Here is a 27,623-nt window from a genome sequence, read left to right as displayed (position 1 = left end):
CTGTCGCAAACCTTTTGTTTCTTGTTCAGTTGTTAGGAAACATTTTAATGTCGTGTCTGATTCTATTAAAGGTGATTCAGTCAACAGTTACTCATCCGTCTAAATCGTCCAATCAAATGTTAGATTTTACATCTGTGTAAATGTCTGAAAGGAAGATTAATGGAAAAGCCACTAATGCCCAAATAACAAATCTGTCACTAGTTTGATTTGTTTCTATATCTGAAATACACAGAATAAAATCTTATAACATGAGTCAAGATGCAAATAGTTTCAATGACAAGTTCAATGAAACATTGAATATTCGCATATTTAATATTCATAATATAATATATAATACAAGCCGTCCCGTGAGAATCCTAAAATCCATCTGCTCTGCTTTGTGAGGACGTTAGTCTCTTTATCAAACCACATTTAAATTCTCTAGATGTATTTTTCACTCGTAAATATCAGGTTTTATTCTTTAAGATCCAAGAATTATTCTGAGAAATCAACGATAATGTTGAATAAAAAACACCTGATATTAGAGAAAGTGAAGGAAAATCCATGTTCCTCCGACACGTAGCTCCTCCTTCCATCAGGGTTCATGTGAAATATTTCAAACTAAAACAGACAAACTGTGAAATAAGGACGTGATCAGATCAGAGTTGTTGTGAATTCTCTTTATTAGAAAAACGTTGTGTTGTTTTCTGACATCCTGTGAGCTCACAGCAGCGCTGATGAACCTGTGCAGAGTTTACAGAGCAGCCACTCAAACACGAGTGGAACAAAATTCATAACAAAATTAAATAAGTGGAAAAAATGGAGTTTACAACAAAAACTAGGAACCAAATCAAGTTATAAACAACAGATGGAGTGAAACATCAGAAAAATCCTCATCCATAAAAAACTCTTTGTAAAGAAACCGTTACACACACTCACACACACAGACACACACACACACACACAGTCCACTGAAAAGAAATACAGTACTCTGTCTTTGAACATGTGAACAGAAAGAGACTCTCCTCCGCTCAGAGAAATCGAACTGAATGACGAGAGGAGGCTGCTGATGTGCTTCTATCCGTCCTCGTTCATTCGGACGCTGTGCGTGAGAAAAGGCTGCGACAGAAGGCAAAGTGGTGTTTCCACTCGGGAGGAGGGATGAGCGTAAACGTGAGGAGGTGGAGGAGCGAACGTTTGTGTTCACGCTGAAAACAACAAGTGGTTCTGCTCGAAGCCCGAGAGACGACGACGCTCGTCTCCGTGTTTCCAGACGTGTGCGGTGTTTCCTGTTTCTCTCGCCATGAATCTAAACTTAGTGAAACCATGTAAAACACTTGTTGGAGACAGTGCGAACGCGGGAGCGGAGGGTCGGGTGCAACCAGCCTCATCATGCAGAGGGCGACGGGGAGTCGGGGTCCGGCTCGTAGTGGTACGTGGCCTGAGTGTAGCTGTTGCCGTGCTGCTGGTTGCCGGGGGCCAGGCTGAGCGCCGCCTGGCTCGGACTGTCCTGCGCCTGCTGGTTCAGGCCCTCGAGGGCCTGCGCTGGCTGGGGGGGCGCGTTGTCCTCCGCCCACTGCCCGGGCGTCGGCTGCTGGGGGTCGTTGGCGGCCGGCGGCTGCGACAGCGTGTCCAGCTCGTCCACCTGCGGCCCCGGGGGGTGCAGCACCACCAGCTGGTCCTCTGGAATGTCTGCGGCGGCAGCGGCCAGGTTGGTGGTGGACTTGGACTTGACGCACTGGAAGTCCACGTGGCGGCTCTTCCCCTCCTCCTTCTCCCAGGACATGCGGATGAAGGGACGCTGGACGTAGTTGTAGATGACCTCTGGACGACCTCCGGGACGCCGCTTCACCTTCTCTTTGTAGGTCGGATATCCTGGAGGAGACGAACCAACGAGTCAGGAAACATCTACTCATTCTCCTACTGTCCAGTGAATAGTTAATCAATTAGCTTAGCTTAGCATAAAGACTGGAAACAAGTGGTAACAGCTAGCGGGGCTCTGTTGCAACTGAGAGTTTCTTGTTTGTCGCAGTGAGAAACCGTTCTAAACATTTTATAATAATAATAATAAACTTGATTTGTTTAGCAACTTTCAACAACGATAAAATATTCTCTAGACTTGTTTTTAATTAAATCTGAAATCTGAGCAGTAGTTTAATGCTAAAAATACTCAACTGAATAGTTCATAAATATAAAATATAATATAAATTCTGAATCTGAGAAGAGATTAATGGCAGCAGCATAAACGATGATATTTGAGATGATATTTGAGAGTAAAGGAGTTCTTCTCTGCACCTTCGATCCCCAGACGGATCTTCTTCAGGCCTCGGTCCTTCAGCACAGATTTGGCCACGTCTCTGTTCTCGATGTATTTGAAGAAGCGATAGAGTTTGGTGCTGTAGATGACTGAGGAGAGAGAGGGACGTTCAAACATGAACACACAGCAGCTCGGATCAGTTTGTAAAATAAATGATTGTTTTTGAGGTTTAATAAAACATTAGTCTACAGGTAATAGATCTTTAATAAATGATCATATTGTTCTTCCTCTCTAACAGCCTGAAGATAAAACTGAAGTGGTGGAGCCACAGAAACATGATGTTCTAAAACAAAGCATCTTAACCTGGTTCCTGTAACTGGAGCCGACCTGCATCAGATTATTCGGAGTTACGACCAAACCAGGTCCGTCCCCCCCCCACTTCGTAAATTTACTGTGACTCAGCCTCAGTGAGGACTTACTCTGCGAGTACTCCTCCCCCATCTGCGGGGGGTACTCCTCGTCCCAGTCCACCACGTCGTCGTCCGTCAGCACCACCACGTGACACTCCCTCTCTCCGCTCTGAGCGCTCGCCACCATCAGCGGCAGCACCATCTCCTCCAGGTAGCACTCGAACTGATGCCGCGCCCCGTCGTTGGACAGCTCGTGCATCAGGGCGCCTGGAGGAGGAGAGGTGAGGAGGAGAGGCGAGGAGAGGAGACAAGGTGAGGAGACATTATCAGACTTGAAAGTGAAATAGTTTGTAAAACTACAGGAGCTTTAGATGTTTTCTCTTTTTCAAATGTTTTAAATTTAATTAAATTTAGAGTCAGTTTGAACTTTTGGAGTCTGACGCAGATACAGATGTTAGAGAGTAAAAACTTTCTGATACAATACATCGGTTGATATATACATTAAATGCTTATGACAAAGAAATGGAATTGAGTCATGATATTTAACACTTAAAAAAAACACTTTTTGTGTCAAATATAAACACAAATCTTTTCTGCAGTTTATTCTATAAAAGTAAAGTTTTCAAAGTTTTCAGCTGCATAGAACCGTCTGTGACTCATATCTGCCCATTTTATCAGGCAACTGATAAATCAATCTCTAATTATGTTCAACTGAATATCTGATAATAATAAGATTGACCTTGTAGTGTTTAATGAACATTAACACAATAAGACTTACTTCAACGTATTTAAAACAAAGTGTGTAATATTTGAACATAGGAGACTTTTTAAGGCCCAAACTTCAGATCAGTAAAACCCGGTGGAGAACCAGGATCTTATCAGAATAAAGAACCGACTGCTTCTACCTCCTGGGTTAAAATGACAAGACAATAACATGTACTGGTTTTATTATTTGTATTCATTGTTGTTTCAGGACGTCGTTGTGAGTCGGAGCTGCAGCTTCTCTCTTTATGACTGTTTACGTGTTTAGAGATTTCAGGGAGACTCTCCTGTAAACAGTGGTTCAACCAGTTCAGCTCCACTGTAACACAAGATAATGTCTGGTTGACCGGACACTTTAATTCTAAGTTCTGCTGCAGACGATGAACAAGCAGCGCTGCACCACTCATGACCTAAATACTACATCTGCAGAGCGGCTTTAACAAACATTTAAAAAGTACAAAGACAAATCAAGTTTCAAGTGTCGAGTTAATGTGGATTTATTTAAATGTTAAATTAGAAACAAAGAAGCTGAAGCTAAAGAGTGAAATCTACGTTCTGACGACGTGAGAGTGAAACAGAAGAGTCTGAGAAACAAGCTCAACATTTCACTGCTAATCGTGACCTACTTACACACACACACACACACACACACACACACACACACACACACACACACACACACACACACACACACACACACACACACACACACACACACACACACACACACACACACACACACACACACACACACACACACACACACACACCTCCAGCAGCAGCAGTCTGTGAGCTGAAGCTCTTCTTCCCACGCACAGAAGCACAATAACAACACAAACACACACAGGTTGGCACAGCTATCTTTATCAGGCCTGACCAAAACCATAACCTTAACCCTAACCTACCCACAATGCACCTCTCACACCTGACCTCAACCAGGAGATCAGAAATGAGGTCCCCATGAGGTCGACTGGTCCTGACAAGATCAGTGTTTGTGATGGGAAAGGTCCCAAAGAGCTAATAAAAACGAGTATGCACACACACACACACACATCCAACAACATGAACACAAACAAACTCAGTTCCCACACAACGCTGAGCGAGCTGATCGGCTCAAACAAACAGCGGTTCCTAAGCGAAGATGAGCTGAAGTGTAAACGGTCGAACAGGACGAGGTCTTGTCCTCGGACCATGTGGGTCCCTCATCAAACTAAGTGCATGAGCAGAAAGTGGCTGCAGCTCGGTTCACACGCTGGGACGAGCAGCTTCATACTCACTGAGGTCTCTGCACTTGATGGTGCTGTAGCTGAAGGAAATGCAGAGGTAGTCACATGCCTCCCGCAGCTCAGGAATGGAAACTCCATCAGGACAGCGGATTATCCCCGACTTGTAGTAATCCTGCCATTTTCAGCAGCAGCAGCAGCAGCAGCAGAGAGAGAGCACGAGCACACACACACACACACACACACAGAGCAAATGAACAAGTGGGCCGAGTGGCGGGTTGTTCACATGCACACACAAGCATGGGAGAGAAAACAAGACGCCATTATTGATGCTGAAACGCTCACACAGGCGGCAGAGAGAGAGAGAGGGAGGGAGGGAGAGAGAGAGAGGGAGAGAGGGAGAGGGAGGGAGGGATGAGGAGGAGGAGGGATGAAGAAGTGTTGACAGCAACGTCACAGGACAGAGGAAGAGAGAGAGAGAGAGAGAGAGAGAGAGAGAGAGAGAAAGAGAGAGAGAGAGAGAGATCCCTCCCTGCTCCACTTTCCATGCTCGCTCGCTCTGTGCAGCCTGTGTCACATGACTCAAGCACCACACACTGTGATGGAGCAGTGGGAGGAGGAGAAGCTCGCTCGCTCACTTCCTGCTCTCGGGGGGGTTTTGTTTATTCCCAGAGAACAAACACACTCATGCAAACATCGATTACATCATCAGCCACAATCCTGCAGTTATTAGACATCCACCTCCACAGAGAAGGTTGTGTGTCCATCTGTTAGTTTGCAGGGTCACACAGAAACTACCGGACGGATCAACATGAAACTCAGTGGAAGGACGAAGTATCGATCCAGGAATAATTAGACATATTTAAGGGACTGATATTTATGAGTGGGTGTAATTTGCTGCAGATCTAAATAAAAATCCAGATCTTGTGGATTTAAATGTGGTTTCCAGAGGAGACTGTTCTTCTCGTTGGAAACGTCCTCACAAGAGAGCAGAGACAGATGGATTTCAGGAATCTGTCTGTTCTCGGTTTTTCATCGAGATTCATGAATTATTCTCTAAGAAATCAACGGAAAAGATGAGAAAATGTCTCGTTATAAATGTCTCTCAGTGTAAAAGAAAGTGAAAAACTTCATGGATCTGATTCTGAACCTAACGAGTTCCTCTCTGAGTCGTAGAACATCCTTCCACCGAGATCTGTGGAAGTCGATTCAGTAGCTTTTGCATAATCATGTTAAAAAACAATCAGGTCATAATATAACAAAGAACAGTTTTGTGAATTAGAAAATGTAGGTTATTGATGTATATTTAATAATTTGCAAAAACCTTCTGCAAACATTTTAAATCTACAACCCAATAGAAACGTTCTGATTTCAAACAACAGGAAGACGTCGATTTCCTCTGTCGGCAAAGAGTGCAACGTAGTGATGGAGCGATGGAGCGAGGGAAGAAGAAAGGAAAGAAAGGAAGAGGAGAAAGAGAAGTGGAGGCAGGTGGATGTAAGGAGAGATGTGCAGGAGGAGAAAGAGAAGAAGCTATTTCAGTTTGTGTTTCAGAGGGTTTTGAACTCAGAGGTTCCAGAGACAGGACGGACTGAAGGAGGTGAAGGGAGCAGGTAAAAGATCCTGAGAAAAGAAACAGATAGAAACACAGCGATGGACAGGAAGTGACTCACATGCATGAACACACAGATGCTCGCTCACCAGAATTGCTCTGAACACGGTCGAGCTGATGCCGTCGGCCACCTCAAACTCTCCCTTTTCATTGGGCCGTGTGAAGTTGTTGTCCCGCCCAGAACCGAACATCCTGAGAACGAACAGAAACAGGTGATTGGTCGAGTTCCGACTGTGACGAGCAGATCAGGGATCAGTCAATCTGTGTTTGTTCCGTGTTCCAGCTTCAACCGAACCATTAAAGGAACCAGACACTGATGATTGTGAATAAAACCACTGAAAAGAGAATCACCCCGAGTAGGTAGAAGGATGTAAACACATATTTATCATCAATAAATCATTGAAATGTAACTCACACATGTACATGTTTATCACTAAAGCTGCTTTCAGACCTGCACTGACCTCTGGAGATGACGTTTCTAACATGGGACGGACGCAAAACTCGAAAAATACAAATATCTCAGGATGAAAAAGAGGATTCGAACTCGTAGGAGACGTAAACAAACACACGGAGACGTCATTACTCCAGAGACGTCTTTACTTCCTGCTGCTCTACACAGGCTCCACCTCTAAATATCAGGATTTCTGGATCGCGAAAATAAAACGGCTGTAAAAAATAACCAACTCAAACGCTGGAGATGTTTTATTATATTATGTAAAACAAAAATCGGTTCAGCGTACAACCAACTTATTATTTTAATTGGGAAAATTCCACATCCAAGTTGTGAAGGTCTCATCTTTTGAATCTTTTAGAAATAGATTTTAACGTTGAGTCTATTCAAGACACAAACATAAAAAAATGCTCCTGACTACTGTGGTAAAATAAATTAACTAAACTCATTATCTACCTTCTTGATAAGTATTATTATATTTCTATTGTTATGTTCAAGTTTTATTTTATTAAGTTTATTATATTTATATCAGCTGTACTGATACATGTTCTTTACGTTTTTTCTTAGTTGTGACGTCCTGAAGTTTCTACATGTTTGTATTCAAGGGTGAAAGAAGTATTTAAAAAAACACAAATAATTAACATGTACACAACAGTTCGCCTGAATGTTCCAGAAATGTTCCAGTTGTTGTGAAGGCGTCTGACCGGGACAACGTGTGAGAGGCTGTAGAAACACGGCTCTGGTGGTTTTGCTGTATTATTATAAAACGTGTTATTTCTCACCTGCCCAGCATGGTGTTGGGCTGAGCCGTGAAAATGGCCGGATCCACCACGAATCTTGTGTTGTCCACAATGAGCGTCACTCGCTCTCCGAGCCTCAGGCCGCCGCGAGGCCCCTCCTTGCTGCTGAGGTCATACACGTAGATCATGTCGCCCAGGGACTTGGAGTAGAGGTCGACTCCGGGGAGGCCCAGCGGCCGAGGTATTTGTCCTCCGATCAGAGTTCCTCCGATGTGGGAATAGGGAAGAGAGACCCTGGGGGGGCGTGGACTGGAGGATCTGGAGGAGGAGCCTCCGTCACCGCGTTCTCGGTCTGAGGGGAGAGAGGAGGATGTGTGAAGGTCAATACAGGAAACTTCCGTGTGTACTATGTACTATGTAGTATGTACTATGTGTACTATGCAGAGGATTTGAGAGTTGCTGTTTGTACTGGGAGAAAGAGATGGAGCCAGTGGCTGCGTTCGAGCCAGTGACTAAACAACCTGGTCGCCATGTTTTTATAGTCCCGCCCTCACGACCAATCAGATCAGATTTGTCTGAAATCCAGAGTAACCATAGTTACGTAGTTACTGATCCATCGTTATCTCTGGACACACAAATCGGACCTGAGCATAAACTTTGTGTATTTTAAGAAAGTCCTGCATCATCTACCGTTAAGAGACGGAGACAGTAAGAGAAGAAGAACCTTTGGAGCACAACAATAAAACCTAATCGTTCCTGTCCGCTCACCGTGCTGCCGCGTGGGGGAGGTCACGTTCCGGATGCAAGGCGTCAGCTGGCCCTCTCCTCTCTCGTGGGACGAGTCACGTGAGCGGTCGCTGGAGCGTCGCCGTTGTTCCCGGTAATGTTCCACTCCTCTTTCTCTGGCCCCGCCGGCAGCACCGCCACTGGAGCTGGACCCGTAGAGACTCATGGTGCAAACCTGCCGCTGCTGCTGCTGCTGCCGCCGCTGCTGCTGGTTCCAGTCCAACACTGACGAACCACGCTGCTGGTCACTGGTGGAGATAAGAACACACACGCAGTGAATAAGAGTCAGAAAGAGAGTCTTCTATTTCTCATCAACAAATTTGCCAAAAATTTATATTTTGGCAAATTCAATCGTGAGGTGATTTTTTTATCTTGTGGGCAAAATGCTGATCCTCCTGAATAAGACATTTCCGATACCGATATATTAGCTGATAAATATATTTTGAAAACGATTGCCAGTGATTCCCAAGATGTCATTATTGGACCCTTATGACAAAGAAATGTAAACGTGGCTTGATATGTTCCAGTTTCATCACAAATAACTCTAAATAAAAAGAAAACATAAAATACAACTAAATATAAAAGGACTTGAATCAAGAAAATAAACAAATGTAAAATAAACACGAGTACATCTGTTCTGAATTGTTTTTTCTGTAAAATAAAAGGTTTAATATCTGCAAATATGAACACCGATACCAAAATGTCTGTGAAAGACTCGATATTATCAGACAACTGATAAATCCATCGGGCTCTGTTCAGATCCCAGACAAGCAGAACAGTAGATATAGTCCGGGTGAAGCGACACTTGAACGCTCCACGTGCAGAAGGAGAGAGCAGCACGACCTCGACTTCAGCTGAAGAAACTACCGCTGCACATGGAGGAGACAATCATTTCAAAAGTTGCCGAACAACTCCAGAGTCATTTGGACAGAACGTCGAGTCCGAGTGGGATCACGCTGCTCGTCACACAGAGATCAGAAACCCACTCGTGTGCGATTTCATGGAACAATTACGATGGATGATTTGCTGGTGCACGGACTGGAGTCTCTCCGGGCACACTCACACAGGCGCTGGTGCAGAAACTGCTCCGAGGGTAGAGGGTTCGTTTGGTGCGTGCCGAGCGGCGGAGCGACGAGAGAGCCCTTAAAAAGTCTGCAGTCAACTCGTGTGAACCCTTACGAGAGCTGAGTGCTGCAGAAACAGGGCTGACAACAAACCACCGACGTCAGCTCGCAGCTGCGCACACACACACACACACACACACACACACACACACACACACAGACACACCACCTCCAAGTATCCATTAGTGAGTGCATCCAAGTGAAACAATCAGAGCGAGTGGAACTCACTTACGTAAAGAACAACAGAAACGGCCTCGACTGTTTACTTGTCTCCACATTGGGAGATGTTTTCGACTGATGGATAACGACCCTTCAATCTTCCCTCAGAGGCGCCGGTGATTCCTCAGCGGTGATCTGTAATTCACTTTTTTTCCCAGAGACAAGACAAGCAGCCCTGAGAGAGCCGTTGTAATATCGGCCCTCCACTTCACAGCGGATATTAACACTTAGGCTGCTTTCAGACACGAACTTCGGGAAGTGTCCAGACAAATTGGGTCTGGACACTTTGCGGACGTTTGTCTTTCACAAATGAAGGAGATATTCAGGCGAGGGGCGGAGCCTGTAGAGCAGCAGGAGGAAGGACATGACGTATAAATTCTGCTCTGGATAGATCACCAAAAACTCTGGAATCTTGCCTTTTTTCCAAATTGCATCTTCTGCGTGTTATTTTTCAGTGAATCTCTGTCTCAACTTCAATGTCATCTGATTTCATGTTGTGTCTGATCAACAGTCTAGAACACGAGGATATTAAATTTACTGGAACATAACGAATTGATCTCCTGACAGTCATTTACAGAACTAATCGAAATGTCACTCAGGAGAGCGCAAACCATCGCCAAGGCCTAACTGTCGTTTTAAATTCAATCAGGCTGCTCTACACTGCTCACACTCATAGATATGAATAAACCTGATTTTATTCATCAATATCTCTGCATCAATCTCTCAAATATCTCGCCTTGTTAAAGAAAGAGAAAATTCCTGGATCTGCCCCTTTAATCAAATCCAATTCAAAATGTAATTAATTCTCTGTGAAACTGGTGAACATATAAAAAAAACAAAACATCCCATCTCTCAAGGTTCAAGAAACTGAAAACTTCCTGGTTTCATGACAAAGTTGAAGAGTTTCTTTCTCGACTCATGTTCCTCCCACCAAATTTCCTGGAAATCTATTTAGTCGATTTTTCATAATCCTGCTGATCCTCACTTAATAATTTGGTCAATTCAAAAATAAACATAACAGATTGATCTCCTGAAAGCCGTTAAATCAACTAATCACCTAATGAAAGATTTTGCTACCGATATAAGTCAAAACTATTCATACTAATTACAGCACATTATTACTCAGCAAAAAATCCATTTAAATTCCCGCAGTTGTGTAGATAAATGTGTGAGTTTCACTGCGCCGGTGCAGTTGTGTATCTGATCAATAGCGTTGAGGCACAGACGCTTCCAGGTCTCGGTAATGAAGAGCGTCTTGCTCTCTTGAGAGGAGCTGCAATGAAATATGATGATGATGATGATGATGATGATCGTCTACTGCATCAGAGATGGAAACTGAAGAGCAGGTGGACCGACTTATTTTTATCGTTTTATAAAAATTGAATTAATGACGTATAAAAAGGAGCAGCGTGCCACTTCCTGCTCGGCACAGCAGTGGATACACATGAATAAACCACTAACACATAAAGCTCCGACCTACTTTGCTGAAGCAGATTTTATACGTAGGTGTTATAATGTTACAATAAAAAAGAAAACTAATAAAGTGAAGAGTGCACTCTCCATTAATGAATAAATCATAATTATTATTATCGTTATCTTTAACTGGTGCTGCTTTCATTGCTGCTGTTATCATTAATATCATCATTACATCTTTAAGTAGCGATATTGTCGTTATAACAACCATAATCGACTGTATTCTGACATGTTCCTGAAGCTACCTGGAGGAGCTGTATGTGAGAACACAAACATCTGAGTCTGATGCTCCTGAACTTTTCCTGCCAGGCCTCTTATCCAAGTGAGAATACAGCAGGAACATTTCAGGAAAACTCACAGCAGGCGAGTGGACGTGTTGATGACGTTTCTAACGCAGCGGATGTGAAACTGGAAGAAATATCTCACAAAGAAACCAGTTTGGAAAGATGATGAAATCCCAGAGCGTGCGGTGATAAGAGAAAGGTTCCAGAAAGGTTCCTCTCGTGAACATGTCCGACCGGGACCATCTCACGCTGCGTTCTTCACACTCCGGGAAACTGATTTCCAGACATTTTCCCAGGTTCATGTGCGAAAACAGCTGATGTTAAGTGCCTTGAAATAACGTGCGTTGTGATTTGGAAGCATATTAATAAAACAGAACTGAACTGAATTACTAGATACTTCTGTTTTCCTGCATCATGTCTGGTGAACAGGTTTGTTTTGGCCGAGCTTTGAGCTTCATGCTGAGAGAACACCTCGCTGGATACTGACTGTCATGTCCACGTCTTGGTCGACCAGGTAGCTGCTGACGTCACTGGCTGGTCGGTCGACTGACGGACTGATGTGAGAGGATATTTGGTTAAACTGACTCAGACAGAACAGACCAGAGAACCAAACCATCAACAACACAGTGTGATGACTGGTCTTCACCTTGAATCCCCACCAACACCTACTGCACCCAGTCAAGGTCAACGATTTATTGCTTTTGATGGAGGAAGACACAACCGTCTACACAAAACATTAACACAACCCTATCCTACATCTAAAGATTTAAATATACATTTAACAACAAATGTTTAAATAATCAATGCATAGGCTGCAAATTCACTTTTGAATTTCAAACTCTGTTCATTTGATCTCGGAGATCACAGACTAAACCGAGACCTCCTCACTTTCTTCTCCTGTTTTCTGTCTAGCATCCCCGTGTGTCTGCAGAGTCTGGAGATGTCCTTGAACACAAGACGAGGGTCACCACAGCAGCCGTCTGCCTCCGTGTGCTCAGGTGAACCAGATGACGTGGAGAGAGGACATCCTGCCTCTTGTTACAGCTCCAGCATAAAGGATCGTTATCGAAAGACAAATAACACTTGTCAGGTGTATTGTTCATTTTCCTCAAGGTTAGACAAGCTCATGGTATTTGACAATCAGGTTTCCCTTTTGTAATAGAGACAATGAAGTGTCAAAGTGACTGCTATTTGGTGATTTATGTAATTACACGAGAGCCTGACACAGCATAAATGTTTTATCTCTGATGGGATTCAATGTATAAACCAAAAGCCGCTCTTGCAGCCAAACCGGCAGGCAGCCAGTGTCCGGATCAGCCGAGCGAACAAAGGAACCGAGGAGGCAATATTTCACTCATAACATTACAGCAGCTCCTCTCCTCTTTCGCGTGGCAATGCAAATCGACGGCCGCCAAGATTTCACACGGCCGGCCAGAAGAACGAGAGGGGGGGCTAATGTTTCACTTTGTCCCGTTTCCTGTCACCGGGCACCAGCCTCCACATGCACCTTTCTCCCTTTGTTGGGAAAAAGCCAGTGATGCTCGGCTGCTGCATCAAGGTCTAACACGTACAACACGAGCCCGTCCAAGACACGACAACTCAGACAAGAGGTGCAGAGCGTCCGAGGAGGAGGTCTATTAACAGCACGAGGTGGGAGCCCCGAGGGGTGAGGGTCCCATCTATTATTTAGGGGCTGCTGACACAGACGTGCTGACGGGCAAAGGCAGTAAAGCTGCAGTCTGCAAAATAATAATAAAAAGACTATAAAACAGAGAAATGTCCCTTTAACAGCCGCCTCGCTGCAAAGAAACCATGCAAACCCGGAATGAGCATAAAGAATAATGAGATATTGAGGAGATTTTTCATGAAAGATGCTGATTTGATTTCCCTGCTCAGCAGCAGCGGAGGGAAACAGCCTCACGCCGGATGACGGTGTGGGATCCTCTCTCTTAAACCCTGTAATCACAGTAAATCACCACAACAATGACGGGGCTGGATGCGGCTCCGGGGCTGCGGAGGAGGGGGAGGAGGAGGAGGAGGAGGAGGTGGAGGAGGCGGCGGAGGAGGAGGAGGACGTGCACCTACCGCTCGGTTCCGCGGGGCCGGCTGAAGACAAAGCAGCAGGGGATGAGCTGCGGGATGACCGCGGCGCAGAAGCCCGGAGCTCCTCCGAACAAAGCGGGCTCTCCGGCAGCTTCGGCAGCTTCAGCATCCTCGCTCATTACTTTGCAACTTCCTCAGCATCGTCTCGCACCCACTCGACTTCTCCTCCTCCTCCTCCTCCTCTTCGGTTAATCCGGATTAAAAAAAAACCGGGACCGATATGAATCCGCGCAGAGCTGGGGACCGTGCGCAGCGGAGACGCGCACCGGCTCATTCAGAGAAACTGTGAATGGCCGCGTGCTCGACCGGAGCCGAGCGATGCTGCGTTCACGTGCTCCTCGTTTTCCCCAGCATCCCGAGTCTCCACGTATAGGGATGCTGGTCGTTAATAGCAACATCCAAAAGAGAAATTTGCGAATTACACGACTGCTCTTTGATGGAACTCATCAATGCTGGTTTTAAGGGTTCAGGGTGTAAGATTTAGGTTAAAGGGAGCTATTGAATATAAAATAATAGATGTTTTTTCATCTAAAATTGTACGAATTGTTGTTTTCTTTACCCTAGAATGGGCCGTTTATATTTACATGTCTTCGCCTTCCACTTTCAATACCGAGTTTAAAAAGATATAAAGCAAGACAAATATAAAATGATAAATATGTACAATAAAGCTTCCGTGCAATGTAGTGCAAGAGACAGTAAACAGATTCATGGTCTTATTGTCTAAACACCGTTTGAGTTTTTATGACAACTGAAGCTGCCACAGGTTCTCTATCATGTTTGGAGGGTGAGGTGAGGGGTGTTCAGCTGCAACATGACACTTCACCACTAGATGTCACTACATTCTACACACTGAACCTTTAATATCACATTTATTACCTTTTTAGAATATAGGACACAATGGTGAATGTCCCTTGTACGTTTGAAGGTCTCCTGCACTATTTAAGTTATTAACTAACAGCTGATGTCATAGGGACATAACTTCCGTTGTGCACCTTTGTGTTTTGGCCTTGAAATCAACACACAGGCCGAACCTGAGGGTCTGGTGGGGCTAAAGGTGAATCTGACTGGCTACTGGCTTGTATGGCAGAACCATGAAAGCCATGTGGCCGCTCGGTAGATCAGACATCATTACCTCTTTGCCTTTTTAAACTAAACACTGTCCAATTACAGAACATCGCACAAGATGGAAAATATCCCTTCTATGTTCCACCGCACTAATTATTGCTGCAGCCAGCTGATGTGAGCGGATGTCGGTGACCACCAGGGGATGTTAGGGACATGTCTTCACTTGTGTACCATAGCGTCATCATGTGTTTCGCCCACCACAGGCTGGTCAGACCTGGGGGGCGTGTCCCCAGCATCTTTCCTCCTGATCCAGAACCATCCGGCTGCAGCGTTCTGCAGTGAGTGTGATTCTTTTATGGTCTGGCACAGGACCATATCTACATCTGTGGGTTGAACATGGCTCATAACACCACCTAGTGTCTCTAACCGGCTTGGATCCTGCCGGGTCGATGCTTAGGTGGAGTCATGATGACATTTATATGTATATGACCAAGGTAACACCCTCCAATCAAAGGCAGGCGTCCCCCTACACCACCAGTGACCCCCCCCCCCGTGAGTGTGAATCTGGAAAGCTGTAAATCTATGGTGAAATCAAACCTCTACACCAACACATCCAGAGACGTCCTCCATCCTCTCCTGTCCTCCAGCTGTCTCTCACTCAAACACACACCATTTGGCTAAAAGGAAACTTCTGACATAAAATGTATATCTTAAAAGTACACCTATCTATCATCTTTGGCCTTATCCTCTAGCCCCATTTAAGCTAGTAAGTATTACTCGGACCAATGACATGACTCGATATCTGTGATCATATGAATGTATTATCAAGCAGACTACTCTCACGAGAAGTGTCCCCAAAGCCTCCTTGGGATAAATATGAGATAAATATATGTTTACCACTAATCAAAGAGTCATTAAATACAAATATACAAACACAAGCCTTTGGAAGTGTAAAAATGCAACAAGCTAGCAGAATGCTAAAGGTACCATTAGCTAAGCTACATGAAGCCTGGAAGAGGAATCCGTCCTGATTCTGTCTCATCGTCTCTAAACTCGGACTCTGTCCAGTTGTCCCCTGGACTCGTTGTCCTCCCTGTTTCTGACTCGACGTGTTGCTTCTCACAAACTTCACAGCGGATCAAAGGATTTTTTTTTTACACTTTTTTTTTTTGGCGTTGACCTGCTAAGTTAGCATTTAGCCGCCGAGCTAACACGGCTCAGAGCACAGGCGGTCGGGGCTAACGTTAGCTTCGTTAGCTTAATAAAACCCAGCTTTTAACAACGGTACCTCCTTGTGTTGCATCCCCGAGTGGACGGTTCTTCTCCTGGACACAGAGACACTCCGACACGCGAGGAACCGAGCGCACAGGAGACACGGGAACAGACAATAACACGAGTTTTCCCGGTGACTGTTAGCTCACATCCGCTCCATCTTTGTTTTGGTTCGCGGTGATCACGTGGGCGATGTCGCGATACGACACGAAATCTCGCGTGAACAGCGATTGTTTGATTCAATTTCATTTATTCCTTCATACTATCACAGGTACAAAAAGCAAATCGCACAATTACACATTTATACTTGATAGTTAAATTAGTGTGCGTATAAAAATATACAATTTACTTCAAGTTTACAGCTAAAACATGCGTTTACAGTCCAAATACTGGTTAAACTAACATTATGAGATCATGATATGAAATCAACTATATCCTATCAATTAAATATATTTAAACTAGACTGGTTTATAAATATAACAGTGTTGGTCCAGCTCTTCATCTCCTTCAGTTTAAGTGCAAACACAACAAGGTAAAAGTTTCATAAAGTCATAAATAAAATGTCACAACTGAAGTTTGTGACCCCCAACCCCCCCAACCACCCCCCTAAGACATATAATAAATAAAACAAGTGCATTGTTATAATTAAAATAACAACTGGAGACGTTTCACTTGAAATAGACAGCAGCCTGGAACTCGGTAAGAAGAATGTTGTAAAGAGGAAAACTAAAAATAAATTTTAAATCACGTCTGCGGGGACTTGAGCAGTTTCTCCAGGAAGGTCAACGCCTGGATCTCCTCCGGTGTGAGCTCCGGCCCCGGCGGCTGCTCGGGACGCGGCCTCCTCCTCCTCGCCCGCGCCGCCTCCGGGCTCCTGCCCCGGGCCGCGGCCGTGTGGAGGCTCCGCAGCCGCAGCTGGAGCCAGTCCCGCCGCTCCTGCAGCTGCTGGTGCTCCCGGAGGTTGTGCATGAGCTGGACCTCGCTCACCGTCCTCTTCCTGTACATGTGCACCAAGAGACAGGCAACGCATTAATTTACCTGAGCAGCAAAACACAGGCTGCTGATGAGGGTCAGTTAATTAAAATGTTAATTAACAACCTGCAAGAGGTATAAGGACCTTGTGGTGCAATGTAATATATAATAGAGAGATTTTATTCTATTCTATTTAGACTTTTCACCTGTATTTATTCTGTTTACCCCCCATGTAAATCAATAAAGGATTCTTATTGATTCTTATGATATGAGTTGATCTGAGAGAGGATGTGGTGAAGTTACCTGAGGGGGCGTCCTTCACTCAGAGTGGACAGGTGTAAAATGCAGAGTGAAATAAACACGATAGTGTGAAAGTCCATATTTCGCATGTTGACCTTCTCGACCTGTGAAAACAAAAACAAAGTCAAAATCATATTTTATCTTGTTGCTTTCAAAGCTTTTCATGAATTTAATATTTTGTAAATCCCTCTGGGAGTGGGGGTTGTCTTACATGATGAAAATCAATTTAGTTTTATCAAGATTTAAGTTGTTTTGTCTTGAAATCATCATTTTAAATGATCAAGTACATCACAATCCAGCCGAAAAGATGAAATGAACCAGGAATAAACTTGATTTGAGACGTGTCATCCTCCTCTACATCCCTACAGAGATCATTTAAACCCTGCTGAACGTACCTGTGGTGGGGGGTTCTCCTCAGTAAAGGTTGTCTATGGAGTCGGTCTCCCTCTGGTGTTAAGCTCCAATCAGTTATGATGAGCACTGGACTCTCTGGCCTCCTTTTATAGCCACTGGGCTCAGCCATTGATGAGCCGCCTTCATTATTGCTGCTGATGTCACACGTCCAGCTCCTGGAGGAAGAGGAGGAGGAGGAAGAGGAGGAGGAGGAGGGTTGACAGGAATGGCAACACCTCCTCTGAGCTTCAGGCTTTCACCGCTGTCATGTCTTCAGACCGAATGAATGTCTCTGAGTGTTAAATACCTGACACACACACACACACACATACATACATACATACATACATACATGCACTAACATTCAAAATCTAATGAATGTCTTTATTACCTGCATGTATTGATTATGTGAAATATTTTGTTTCCACATTTTTTATTGTAATACTCCCATAAAAGTATGAATATAATGACTAAATCCATCTCTGAGATAGTTTCACATAAAACTGGGCAAAACTGCACTTTTACAAACTTAAGATTTTTCATGCTTCTTTCTTATTTTCTTCTAAACTGGTCGGATCTATTAGTTCACATCTGACGTGACCTTTTCTTGTCCGACTCCCAGCCCGCCTCACAACAATAGCACCAACGTTGGGATGGATTTACGGTGCCCGCTGGCCGTTAGGAAGTCTCCCTGGTTACAAAGGCACTCGACCCAGGAATTAACATTGTTTTAATGAGTTGGTCATCCCAGAAACAGGAGCTTTAACAGAGAGCTGACGTCAGAGGAAACTTCCTGAATCGAGGCGTGAGGGAGGTTCAGGAGGTTTGTCAGCAGATGATGCCGATGCCGTCACTGTCTGAACGTCTGTCAGAGTCACAACCTTTTTCACATCTATTGTTTGATTCAACTGGAACTTTCACAAATCTCAAGACTGTTTTAAAACGATTGTCAGTGAGGAAACTGTTGGGCCATGAAATCAAATATAACTTTTCTTTTTGTGTAGAATTCCCTTTTATCGTGTCACTATCTCTGCATCACATCTCTGAGGAAGAAACACACGGAGGGGGAAACACAAAGGAGGGAATTTTGTACTAAAAAGGCTTTAACATTGGAGGAGCTCAGTTTGAGGTAACTCCCTCCGACTGCTGAGGCCTCATGTTACATTCACATAAAGTTTAACATTTTAACATTTTTGCACAGAGTTCAGTTAAAGGGTCAGTTCACTCAAATCACAGGAAACACAACGTCTCTCTCCTCTGCTGGTAAATGTACTGAATATATTCTGCTTTTATTTGCTCTATTCTCAAGATGTCACGTTGTTTCATGTGAGTGTTATTTGGTTGAACTCAACCTGAAACCTTTGAGGGAAAATTTCAGGTGAGCTCTATTTGAGAACACAAATGTCAAGTCAGTTGCTCCAGGCCTTTTTCTCAACTTTCCTGTCAGTTAAATGAGTGTAAAATGTCAGTGTGAGCCCAGGAGAGCGAGTGGGCGTGTTGATGATGTTTCTAACACAAAACTGTAAGTAAACAAATATCTGAGGAGGAAACAGAGTAGATTGAGGACGTCGTTGAGGACGTCGTTGAAGGCCGACGGCAGTAATCGAAGTGCTGTCAACAAAAGAAGCAGTTGTTGTGAACGCGTCATGTCTGTTCCAGTTTTGAATAATTCTGCTGACAGACAAACAAAAGGGCAGAGGTGAAAACATAACCTCTTTGGCTGTGGTCATTAGAATAATACAAGTTCAACGGCTGTGTCTGTTTTATAGTGTGTGTTTTATTTTTAGTTTATGATCTATTTGTGTTCAGGCCTCTCCTCTTTAACGGTTTATTCAGTTTATCCTCAGCCACAGGTGTCTCAGGGGTGATCGGTCCACAGCACCGCACACTGCAGAGAAACCTCCTCCTGCTAATATGGTCACAGCGCACACACACACACAACCACACACACACACAACCACACACGAAGGTATGAGTTTTCCAAACGTAACAGGAGCTGGGAATGTCCAAGTCATGACACAAAGGCTGAGTTCGTACCAAGCAGCTCAACCTGCGGTGAAAAAGATTCCAGATCAGATTCTACAAACTGGACTCATAGAGAAGATGTTTCTCACGATGAAGAATCATCAGCCTCATGGGCTCCTTCTGCTCCAGAGGGAAGACGAGCATGACAGCGTCAGCAGAAAAGCAAAAATACACAAAATTCTTCTTCAGTTCTTAAAGTTTTTACTCGCGAAGTGTTTCATTGAAGCGATTAGCAGACGTGAATGAGCCGTCAAAGTTCCCCCCTGACATCGAGGCATCTAGTGATCAAACACCAGGACGGATCCTCGCCTGACGTCAGCCGCTGCACCTGTTGAAGCACAAACAAATGGCTCGAGTGCTCAGTGATTCAAGCTGTTTACATACCAGCCTCACAAGATTTACGGCGTTCGCTGCGGCCCTTCAGAGACACTGACCTCCACTCCCTTCCCCGGGATACTAAAACAGACTATGGTGGCCACGGCCTGTTTAGATGACACCCGCTGAACACGTCGACCTCTGACCTCAGCTCAGGGTCCTAAAGTTTGTCTTCCTCATTACCTCACGCTGCCTCAATGTGCGGCATGCAGAGGCAACAAGGTGCGTGTGAATATAACAAGGTAAGAGAGTGGAAGTCCCACTTCAACATCATAATGTGACAGTCACAGGTACAGAAATACTCCTGTTCCTGTTCACATCCAGAGCCTCTGATCTGAGTGGAGCTGTAAACATCACTGCAGCGAGTCAGGTGCATCAGTAAGACAAGCTGCTTCCAAAGACTCAGGAATAGTCGCAGGGGGAGTAAATAAGGCGAAGGCGTCTATTTCAGACCAGGCGTTGACTTTTTACGGAGGGTGACGGCATGTCCTGAGACTTCTGACAGAGAAGATAAATAACATCACACAGATGCTTCGCGTCTCAGGTCGCTCACAGGACGGTTTGGAGAAAACAAGAGTTCAGATCAATACAGATGTTGTGATTAAGAAGTGGATTTATATAGAGAAAGAAACAGATTAAAAAAAGAGAAAGGATCTGGTTGGGTATTTCAAAAAAAGACTGGATCAGCCCCTGATCCGTATCTACGCCACGTTTCATGACTTCTTTCTTGGAACATGTCCCGTCCTTCCTTATACCTTTTGTGGAAATCCGTTTGGCAAACAAACAAGCAAACAAACAAACAAACAAACAAACAAACAAGCAAACAAACAAACAAACAAACAAACAAACAAACAAACAAGCTAACTAACTAACTAACTAACTAACTAACTAACGGACAGGGGTGAAAACATAACCTTCTTTAGTTAATTTAGGTCAAATTAAAATAATCATTAGTCCTGATTTTATTGTTATATTCTTCTTAAAACAGACTAACTCTCGACACTGAAGATGAAACAACATGTTTCGAGGCTGTTTTTGATGAAAAGAGATTAGAACAGAATCTTAGTTAGTTTTATAATATTTTGTATAAACTAAAAGAGCAACTCTAACAATTGAACTGATCACAGATAAATGTCCTACAACATATTGAGCAGCCCTGAGATTAGTCAATGAGTCGCATGCACCTTGCGGTTCAGCGTGATTGACAAGGTTAACTGTCAGGTTCAACCTCAGCGTGAGCTCATGATCATTACTCGTGTCGGACGGCGTCCGTTTCCCAGAACTGAGATGTCCCGTCCTGCCTCCTTTAAGGCAACGCACCGTCACCTCACTGCCACCAGACACCCCCACATTACTGCAGCCTGAACCCACTTCACTCAGCTGAGGGCGCTCTGATCAGGGTTTAAACACATTTCTCTCATTTAACAGATAAACAATAAGAATCATTTTTGGGATATTAGTCCACTTTGCTCTGTTTGCATCTCTTCTCATCAAATCCACAAAACTTATCAACAAAATCAATCAATCGATCAATCAAGCGATCAATCAATCAATCAATCAATCAATCAATCAATCAATCAATAGTCTGTCAGCTTCTTTGTCCCCAGACACTTTTATCTACTTACTTAGTTTAGTTTTTAAGTTTCATTAGTTAATCTTAACAAAGTAAATCCATGACAAAAAATGAATGTGACACAGACTCGTTTGGAAAGTGAAGCCAACACATATGTGCCTGAAATCATTATTCTCTCAAAAGACCAGCAGGGGGCGACTCCACTGCTGGTTTCTATAGAAGTCTATGAGAAAATGACTCTACTTCTCACGTTATAACTTTACTAAACACTTTCCAAAGGAGGTTATGTCTCAATCTCGAGTTTTAAGTCCTTGTCACTACACCATGATTTTTATTTTTTAAATTATGAACCGCTTAGAGTCAAATAGACCATAAAGCAGTGTTTGTCCAGCCAGTAGAAAGGACAAATCAAACCTCGGCTCAGAGAGGAGCCTTACGTCACCTCGAGGTCACCGTGGATCCTTCTACACGCTGGGAACTTGAGGGGAGGGATGATTAAGACGAAGGTTTAAAGGAACCTGAATTCTAATCCAACGTGAAAATTATTTTGAGAGATAATAAAATATACAATAAAGATGTGAGATCGTCATGAGACATTCAGGTCCTCGCAGCCACCACTAAACTGAGCTGCTGAAACAATAACTGGACGTTTAACACGTATGTTGAGAAAGGTTTATTCAACGCGTGAATCACCCCCCCCCCCCCCCCCCCCACAGATGTTATGGACATTTAAAGCTGCAGGACAGAAACAGTCTCACTCATAATAACGTCCATAAACTCCCAGTCGGACCAGTAACAGCAGAAAAACCAGAGTTTCTACACGACAGGACGAACTGAACTCCAGCTGTAGGTCGCAGCTTTTCAACAGGAGATTACATTAGAGTCTTTTATGTATTGTGGCCACCGGCCTTCACGCATCTCTAAATAGATTCAAGGCTTTTTAAAAATGATAAAGTTGAATTCATTCCACATCATTCTGAACATTCAGCCTCAAACCTAAGTGATCAATTAATAATAATAACTTCATTTGTATAGCTCTTATCCAAACAAGGTTACAAAGTGCTTCACAAACATCCATGGCAAAAAGATGAATGAACTAAAATAAAAGGTCTTCAATTCACAACATAATAAGGTCAGGAGCTTATGATTTACAGAGAAAACCCGACAGTTCCCACAATGACAGTTGGTTTAGCAGATTTCACACGAGCTTCATGCTGCAGCTGAATATTAGACGTTGAAAACAAAACACTTCAAACACTTTAACACAAAACAAATGAGCTGAAGCATCGAACAGATGGTGTGGTAGAAACCTACAAGTCACATCAAGTCTGAAAGTCTCTCTGGTTGTGTTTGTGACACATATTCTGTCACAGTGATGAATATATTTTATTAATTTGCTGGTGTTATTGTCAAAGAGTTAATGTGAGATAAGATAAGATAAGATTTCAAATGATTTTGATCACATAACCTTTATGTGGTTAATATTCTTTCTTCCTTTGCAGTATAATTATCAGCAGAATGAAGAGCAGATAAGAAGTTAGCGACATCTAGTGGTGAACATCTGCAGAGTTTCTGAAACATGCATTGATTTGTTGGAAACATTCGTCAGTAACAAAAGTTTTCCAAAGGATTTGATCAAGGAAAATAACCTTTTAGCTTTATAATAATACAATATAATATATCATAATAATATAACTGTGATCAATAGTGAATCTGCACTAACATATGCAATTTTATACAAAGTGTTATATAAAGAAAACTGTTTTGTCTTTTCAGTCTAAAGTTTATATTTATCTGTTATAATTTTTTAACTGAAATTTTAATTTTTACGTTTTTGCTCCACAGGAGTTTAGGTGTTTTAGAAAAACATAATTTTGTGTTTGTCGAAATATGTCTGTTGAAGACAATGTTTAAGTCTCAGATAACTGACACTCGCAGTGTCTTTTATCTCTATTATTATTACTATTATCATTATTATTACCATTATTATTCATGTTCAACCTTCTGTTGTGTAGCACTTTGTACTTTGTGATGAAAAATTGCTCTAAGTTTTTAAAAACACTTAAGACTGTTAAATTTGTACTTTTTGAAATATATATTTTCTATGTAAACTTTAAAAAATTACTTTTTGTCTTGTATTATTATTTAAAAACAGCATTTACTCTGTAATAAGCTATTTGGAGGGTTTTTGATGAGAGGAGAGTTGTGATTTACAGCAGCCGACCAAACTGTTCATTAGAAGATGTGCTAAACTCCTCCTCTTCCTGAATAATCATGTTTACAGATGGTTTCTGTATCTGTGATGTATTAATGTGACCTTCTGATTGATTTGATTCTTTCTTATCGCAGGCCTTCAGTGTTTCATTCTAACTTGTACACAACCTTGTAAGTGTGTTTTTATCAGTACATTTAAAGTGAAGTAACAACTCTCACACATGTCTGAACCTTAGAACTCATCCCTTTCCTCTAGTGATGTAGAAAGTGGTTTTCCCAGAAGCTCCTGAACGCACCGTGAGTTCTGGGCGGCAGAGTCGGTCTCTTTGAAGTTTCCATGTCGCTGGATCTACTTTGAGGTAAAAAGCATTTCTCACTTTTCTCTGTGTATTAATACTTTGTCTCCTCCGGTTTGTACCTCGATCAGCTGCAGGGACACAGTAGGACTCAGTTGTACTTGTAGTATTTTAAAAGGTGAAAAGGTCAGAAAGTTAGAATCAGGTTCAACATGTCAGCTTCACTGTCTTTAAACTCAAGAGCTGATCCAGAACCAGTGAACATGAGCCTGAACCTGCAGCTCCTCAGCTCTCATGTCATGTGGGGAAAGAGTTATAAAAAGATTTAATATAAAATGTGACTGAAGCTAAATCCTGTCCACACGTGACGTCACCTTGTGAAGTTGAAACAGTAACTTCTCTGATGTAACTTGTTTCCTTTGAAGAAGACTTTTCATCTCAGATACAATAAAATACCAGTCAGTACCAGTAAATACCATTAGATACCTGTACATACCAGTAGATCTCCAGTACATACCAGTAGATCTCCAGTAGATCTCCAGTAGATACCAGTAGATACCTGTACATACCAGTAGATACCAGTAGATCTCCAGTAGATACCAGTAGATACCTGTACATACCAGTAGATACCAGTAGATCTCCAGTAGATACCAGTAGATACCTGTACATACCAGTAGATACCAGTAGATCTCCAGTAGATACCAGTAGATACCAGTAGATCTCCAGTAGATACCAGTAGATACCAGTAGATCTCCAGTAGATACCAGTAGATACCAGTAGATACCTGTACATACCAGTAGATCTCCAGTAGATACCAGTAGATACCAGTAGATCTCCAGTAGATACCAGTAGATACCTGTACATACCAGTAGATACCAGTAGATACCTGTACATACCAGTAGATACCAGTAGATCTCCAGTAGATACCTGTACATACCAGTAGATCTCCAGTAGATACCAGTAGATCTCCAGTAGATACCAGTAGATACCAGTAGATACCTGTACATACCAGTAGATACCAGTAGATCTCCAGTAGATACCTGTACATACCAGTAGATCTCCAGTAGATACCAGTAGATACCAGTAGATACCTGTACATACCAATACAAAACCAATTTTACTTTTCTTAAAGTAATAATTTCTGTGACTTTTATTTCACAGATTAAACAATGCAGGAAAGATTAGCATTTATGTTCACATTTGACATAAAATGTTTTATTTTCTTCATCAAGTTCTACATATTTAGTTGTATTTGTGTTTATGGTTAAAATGTAAGTTTATGGTTAAAATGTACAAATATCAACCATGATTAAATGTCTTTGTCGTAAGGATTTGATAACGACATCTTAGGAATCATTACCTATTTAAAAAACTAATAAATTAACTATATTGGGTGATATATCATTATCAGAAATGTTTTACTCCCCATTCATAGTAATTTACTGTAGTATTGTGATAATAAACTTAGAATCAGCATGAAGACATATTCCCTGGTTTATCTGGGATTATACTTGTGGTATTGATCTGTGTTCAGTCGTCTGATATTGTCTCTACTTGTCGTTTCTCTTCTGAACAGATGACGAGTGACTGTGAGGACGGAGACTTCTGGGAGTCATGGATTTCACCTGTGAAGAGGAAAAGAAAGAAGAACTCGCAGAAGGACAAGAAATGTGTCAAACGGAAAAACGCCACCGGAAAAACAGACGAGAGCTCAAAGAAGAAGAAGAAGAAGAAGAAGAAGAACTCTGGATTCAAAGAGGCAATGGGGGAGAGGAAGGAAACGAAGAAAGAGAAGAAGGGAAAGAAACAGAAATCCTCCGTGGGGTTTGACGACAGTTTCCTGTCCACACAGGGTTTCGCTTGTGCAGAACCAGAACCTGAGTCGCCGCATCGCACCGAGAACGTGACCGAAGACTCCAGAAAGAAAACCAAAAGAAAGAAGAAGGTGGCGTTTGCTTTATCTCCAGGCCCCATCGCCATCAAACGTCCTAAATGTGCCTCCTCCTCGTCGCCCAAAGAGAGCATCGCCCCGCAGAGAGGAGACGGGGGGGGCTGTTCGCTGGGGACGGGGCCGAGCCGACCGCACGACAACGACTCCCAGTGCACCAGCGACGATATAAACAGCCAGGACCTGTTCATCACGCAGAAGACGTTCAGGACGTCCCCCGTGGAATCATCCAGCGGCGAAGCCTGTGGCAACGCTCCGACGCCCCCAGAGAGGAGGCTGCACCCGTCTCCTCAGGGATCGAACACGCGTCTGCACGAGTCTTGTTCTCATCAGCGTCCCAAAGAGACAAAACAACAGACACCAGTGTTAGTACACCCACTGCTCAGAGAAGAAGAGGAAGAGGAGGAAGAGGAGGAAGGGTTGTACCTGACAAAGCAAATATCCAAGAAGGAACCTCTTCAGACGGAGGTGAACACAAACCTCACCAGGGAGAAGAAAGTGTTCAGACCCAGACACGTGAAGAAGATCCGGGGAGTGAATCCTTTTCTGGACGATGCGGTCGTTCTGAAGTCCAAAACAAAGACACACTCCTGTACTTCAGGTCAACCGTCTCCCTCATGTCCTCTCGACACCCCCGGGCCTTCCCTGCTTCCCCAAAAATCAAACACCTCCACACAGACGCAAAACTTCTTCACCGCAGAACTTTCCTCCTTCCTCAACTTCTGCCTGAAAAGTCCAGGGGCCGTTTGTTTTGAGGACCTAAAGCCTCTGGACCTGAGTCTGCCGCAGAGGGCGAGGAACCAGCCCGGGTGGGGTTTGTCAGGGGTCGACATGAAACATGACGAGGAGAAAACGTCCTCTCCACCAGACAAGATGAGCAGTAACGGTGAGGACGCCGCCGGCCTGGCTCCGTCCCGTTCCTCCGACATGAAGAAGGAGCCTTCAGGTCGGCAGCAGAGGAAAGTCAAAGCGACTCCAAGCCCCCAGTCGGAGTCTGATCCCAAGTCCACAGACACGACAACGTCCAGCGAAGACAACGAAGCCACCGGGAAGCTGGACATGACCCAGGTGAGAGGACACATCTACAGTGTCTTTTTCTGTGACGTGCACAATGACAGAAAGGTTATAATCAATGTTTTCTATTCATCGGTTTTTAATCTCTGGTTTTGGTGTAAGTCTCCGTAACGAGTGTTTCTTTGTGTGTGACTCCAGGTCCGAGCCGTCCAGATGAGACTCAACGAGTCGTTCTTCTTCAAAGCGAAGGGAGACGGACGCTCCCACAGACCCGAGTCTCCGCTGATGAAACTCGCTCAGGGCAGAGAGATGAAGAGCAGGAAGGGTCACTGAGGTCACTGAGGTCAGAGGTCACTGAGGGTCACGAGGACGGACGCAGATGAAGCAGGGGAATGAAATTCAACTTTCTGAAAGTGGCTCCTTCATTGGTCTTTATTGGAGAGAGAAGTTAACGGTCGTTTCAGAAGCTGCAGTTTGTGGCTCTTATTGATTTTAATGTATTAAAGAGACATTTGTATTATTTTCTCCGCCCCATTTATACCAATGAAGTAACAGAACGTCTCTCTTTATAATTCAATATAAACTAACTGCTCTAAAGTTAAACATTACAACCAGACTGTTGTTTTACGCTTCATCAGTTTGAGCCACGTGTTCCTAATAAACTGCCAACTGACCAGTAGAGATTCAAATGTCCCCGTTTATGTCAAGAATTATTGACATTATTTAGTTTCTGTGTTTGGACGTTGAATTGTC

General features: G+C 43.5%; 3 protein-coding genes across 5 annotated transcripts; 1 reads left to right on the top strand and 2 right to left on the bottom strand.

The window, feature by feature from the left end:
* Positions 1-638: 638 nt before the first annotated feature.
* Positions 639-15,939, bottom strand: btbd10a (BTB (POZ) domain containing 10a). Of its 3 annotated transcripts, XM_034587768.1 has the most exons (9): positions 13,406-13,686; positions 8,203-8,468; positions 7,477-7,786; positions 6,333-6,435; positions 4,686-4,806; positions 2,716-2,913; positions 2,275-2,385; positions 1,576-1,854; positions 639-1,545 (listed from the first exon to the last, which is right to left on the bottom strand). In XM_034587768.1, the coding sequence occupies exons 1-9, from the start codon at positions 13,540-13,542 to the stop codon at positions 1,370-1,372; spliced, it is 1,701 nt and encodes a 566-aa protein (XP_034443659.1). In that variant the 5' UTR covers positions 13,543-13,686; the 3' UTR covers positions 639-1,369. The 3 variants fall into 3 exon arrangements, with proteins under 3 accessions (XP_034443659.1, XP_034443660.1, XP_034443658.1); XM_034587769.1 differs by lacking the exon at positions 13,406-13,686 and adding an exon at positions 15,777-15,939 and having other exon boundaries at positions 639-1,854; XM_034587767.1 differs by having other exon boundaries at positions 639-1,854; positions 13,406-13,693.
* A 435-nt stretch (positions 15,940-16,374) lies between these two features.
* On the bottom strand, positions 16,375-17,648 carry pth1a (parathyroid hormone 1a). Its single transcript, XM_034587785.1, has 3 exons — positions 17,428-17,648; positions 17,036-17,136; positions 16,375-16,757 (listed from the first exon to the last, which is right to left on the bottom strand). The coding sequence occupies exons 2-3, from the start codon at positions 17,119-17,121 to the stop codon at positions 16,505-16,507; spliced, it is 339 nt and encodes a 112-aa protein (XP_034443676.1). The 5' UTR covers positions 17,122-17,136; positions 17,428-17,648; the 3' UTR covers positions 16,375-16,504.
* Positions 17,649-25,670: 8,022 nt separating this feature from the next.
* LOC117763148 (proteoglycan 4) lies at positions 25,671-27,479 on the top strand. Its single transcript, XM_034588071.1, has 2 exons — positions 25,671-26,924; positions 27,069-27,479. The coding sequence occupies exons 1-2, from the start codon at positions 25,671-25,673 to the stop codon at positions 27,201-27,203; spliced, it is 1,389 nt and encodes a 462-aa protein (XP_034443962.1). The 3' UTR covers positions 27,204-27,479.
* Positions 27,480-27,623: the final 144 nt, after the last annotated feature.

This window comes from Hippoglossus hippoglossus, chromosome 6 (assembly GCF_009819705.1).
Source record: "Hippoglossus hippoglossus isolate fHipHip1 chromosome 6, fHipHip1.pri, whole genome shotgun sequence".
NCBI classification, from domain to species: domain Eukaryota; kingdom Metazoa; phylum Chordata; class Actinopteri; order Pleuronectiformes; family Pleuronectidae; genus Hippoglossus; species Hippoglossus hippoglossus.
This window is presented reverse-complemented; position numbering and strand designations above follow the sequence as displayed.

What these genes read in the sequence shown, in the direction of transcription:
- btbd10a (XM_034587767.1), bottom strand. Translation starts at nt 13,542, where the DNA reads ATGAGCGAGGATGCTGAAGCTGCCGAAGCTGCCGGAGAGCCCGCTTTG. An exon ending in CCCAACACCATGCTGGGCAG is followed by an intron (nt 6,436 to 7,476) that starts GTGAGAAATAAC and finishes GTTCGTTCTCAG; the next exon opens with GATGTTCGGTTCTGGGCGGG. An exon ending in CCGTGTTCAGAGCAATTCTG is followed by an intron (nt 4,807 to 6,332) that starts GTGAGCGAGCAT and finishes TGAAAATGGCAG; the next exon opens with GATTACTACAAGTCGGGGAT.
- pth1a (XM_034587785.1), bottom strand. Translation starts at nt 17,121, where the DNA reads ATGCGAAATATGGACTTTCACACTATCGTGTTTATTTCACTCTGCATT. An exon ending in AGTGAAGGACGCCCCCTCAG is followed by an intron (nt 16,758 to 17,035) that starts GTAACTTCACCA and finishes GCACATGTACAG; the next exon opens with GAAGAGGACGGTGAGCGAGG.
- LOC117763148 (XM_034588071.1), top strand. Translation starts at nt 25,671, where the DNA reads ATGGGGGAGAGGAAGGAAACGAAGAAAGAGAAGAAGGGAAAGAAACAG. An exon ending in GGAAGCTGGACATGACCCAG is followed by an intron (nt 26,925 to 27,068) that starts GTGAGAGGACAC and finishes GTGTGACTCCAG; the next exon opens with GTCCGAGCCGTCCAGATGAG.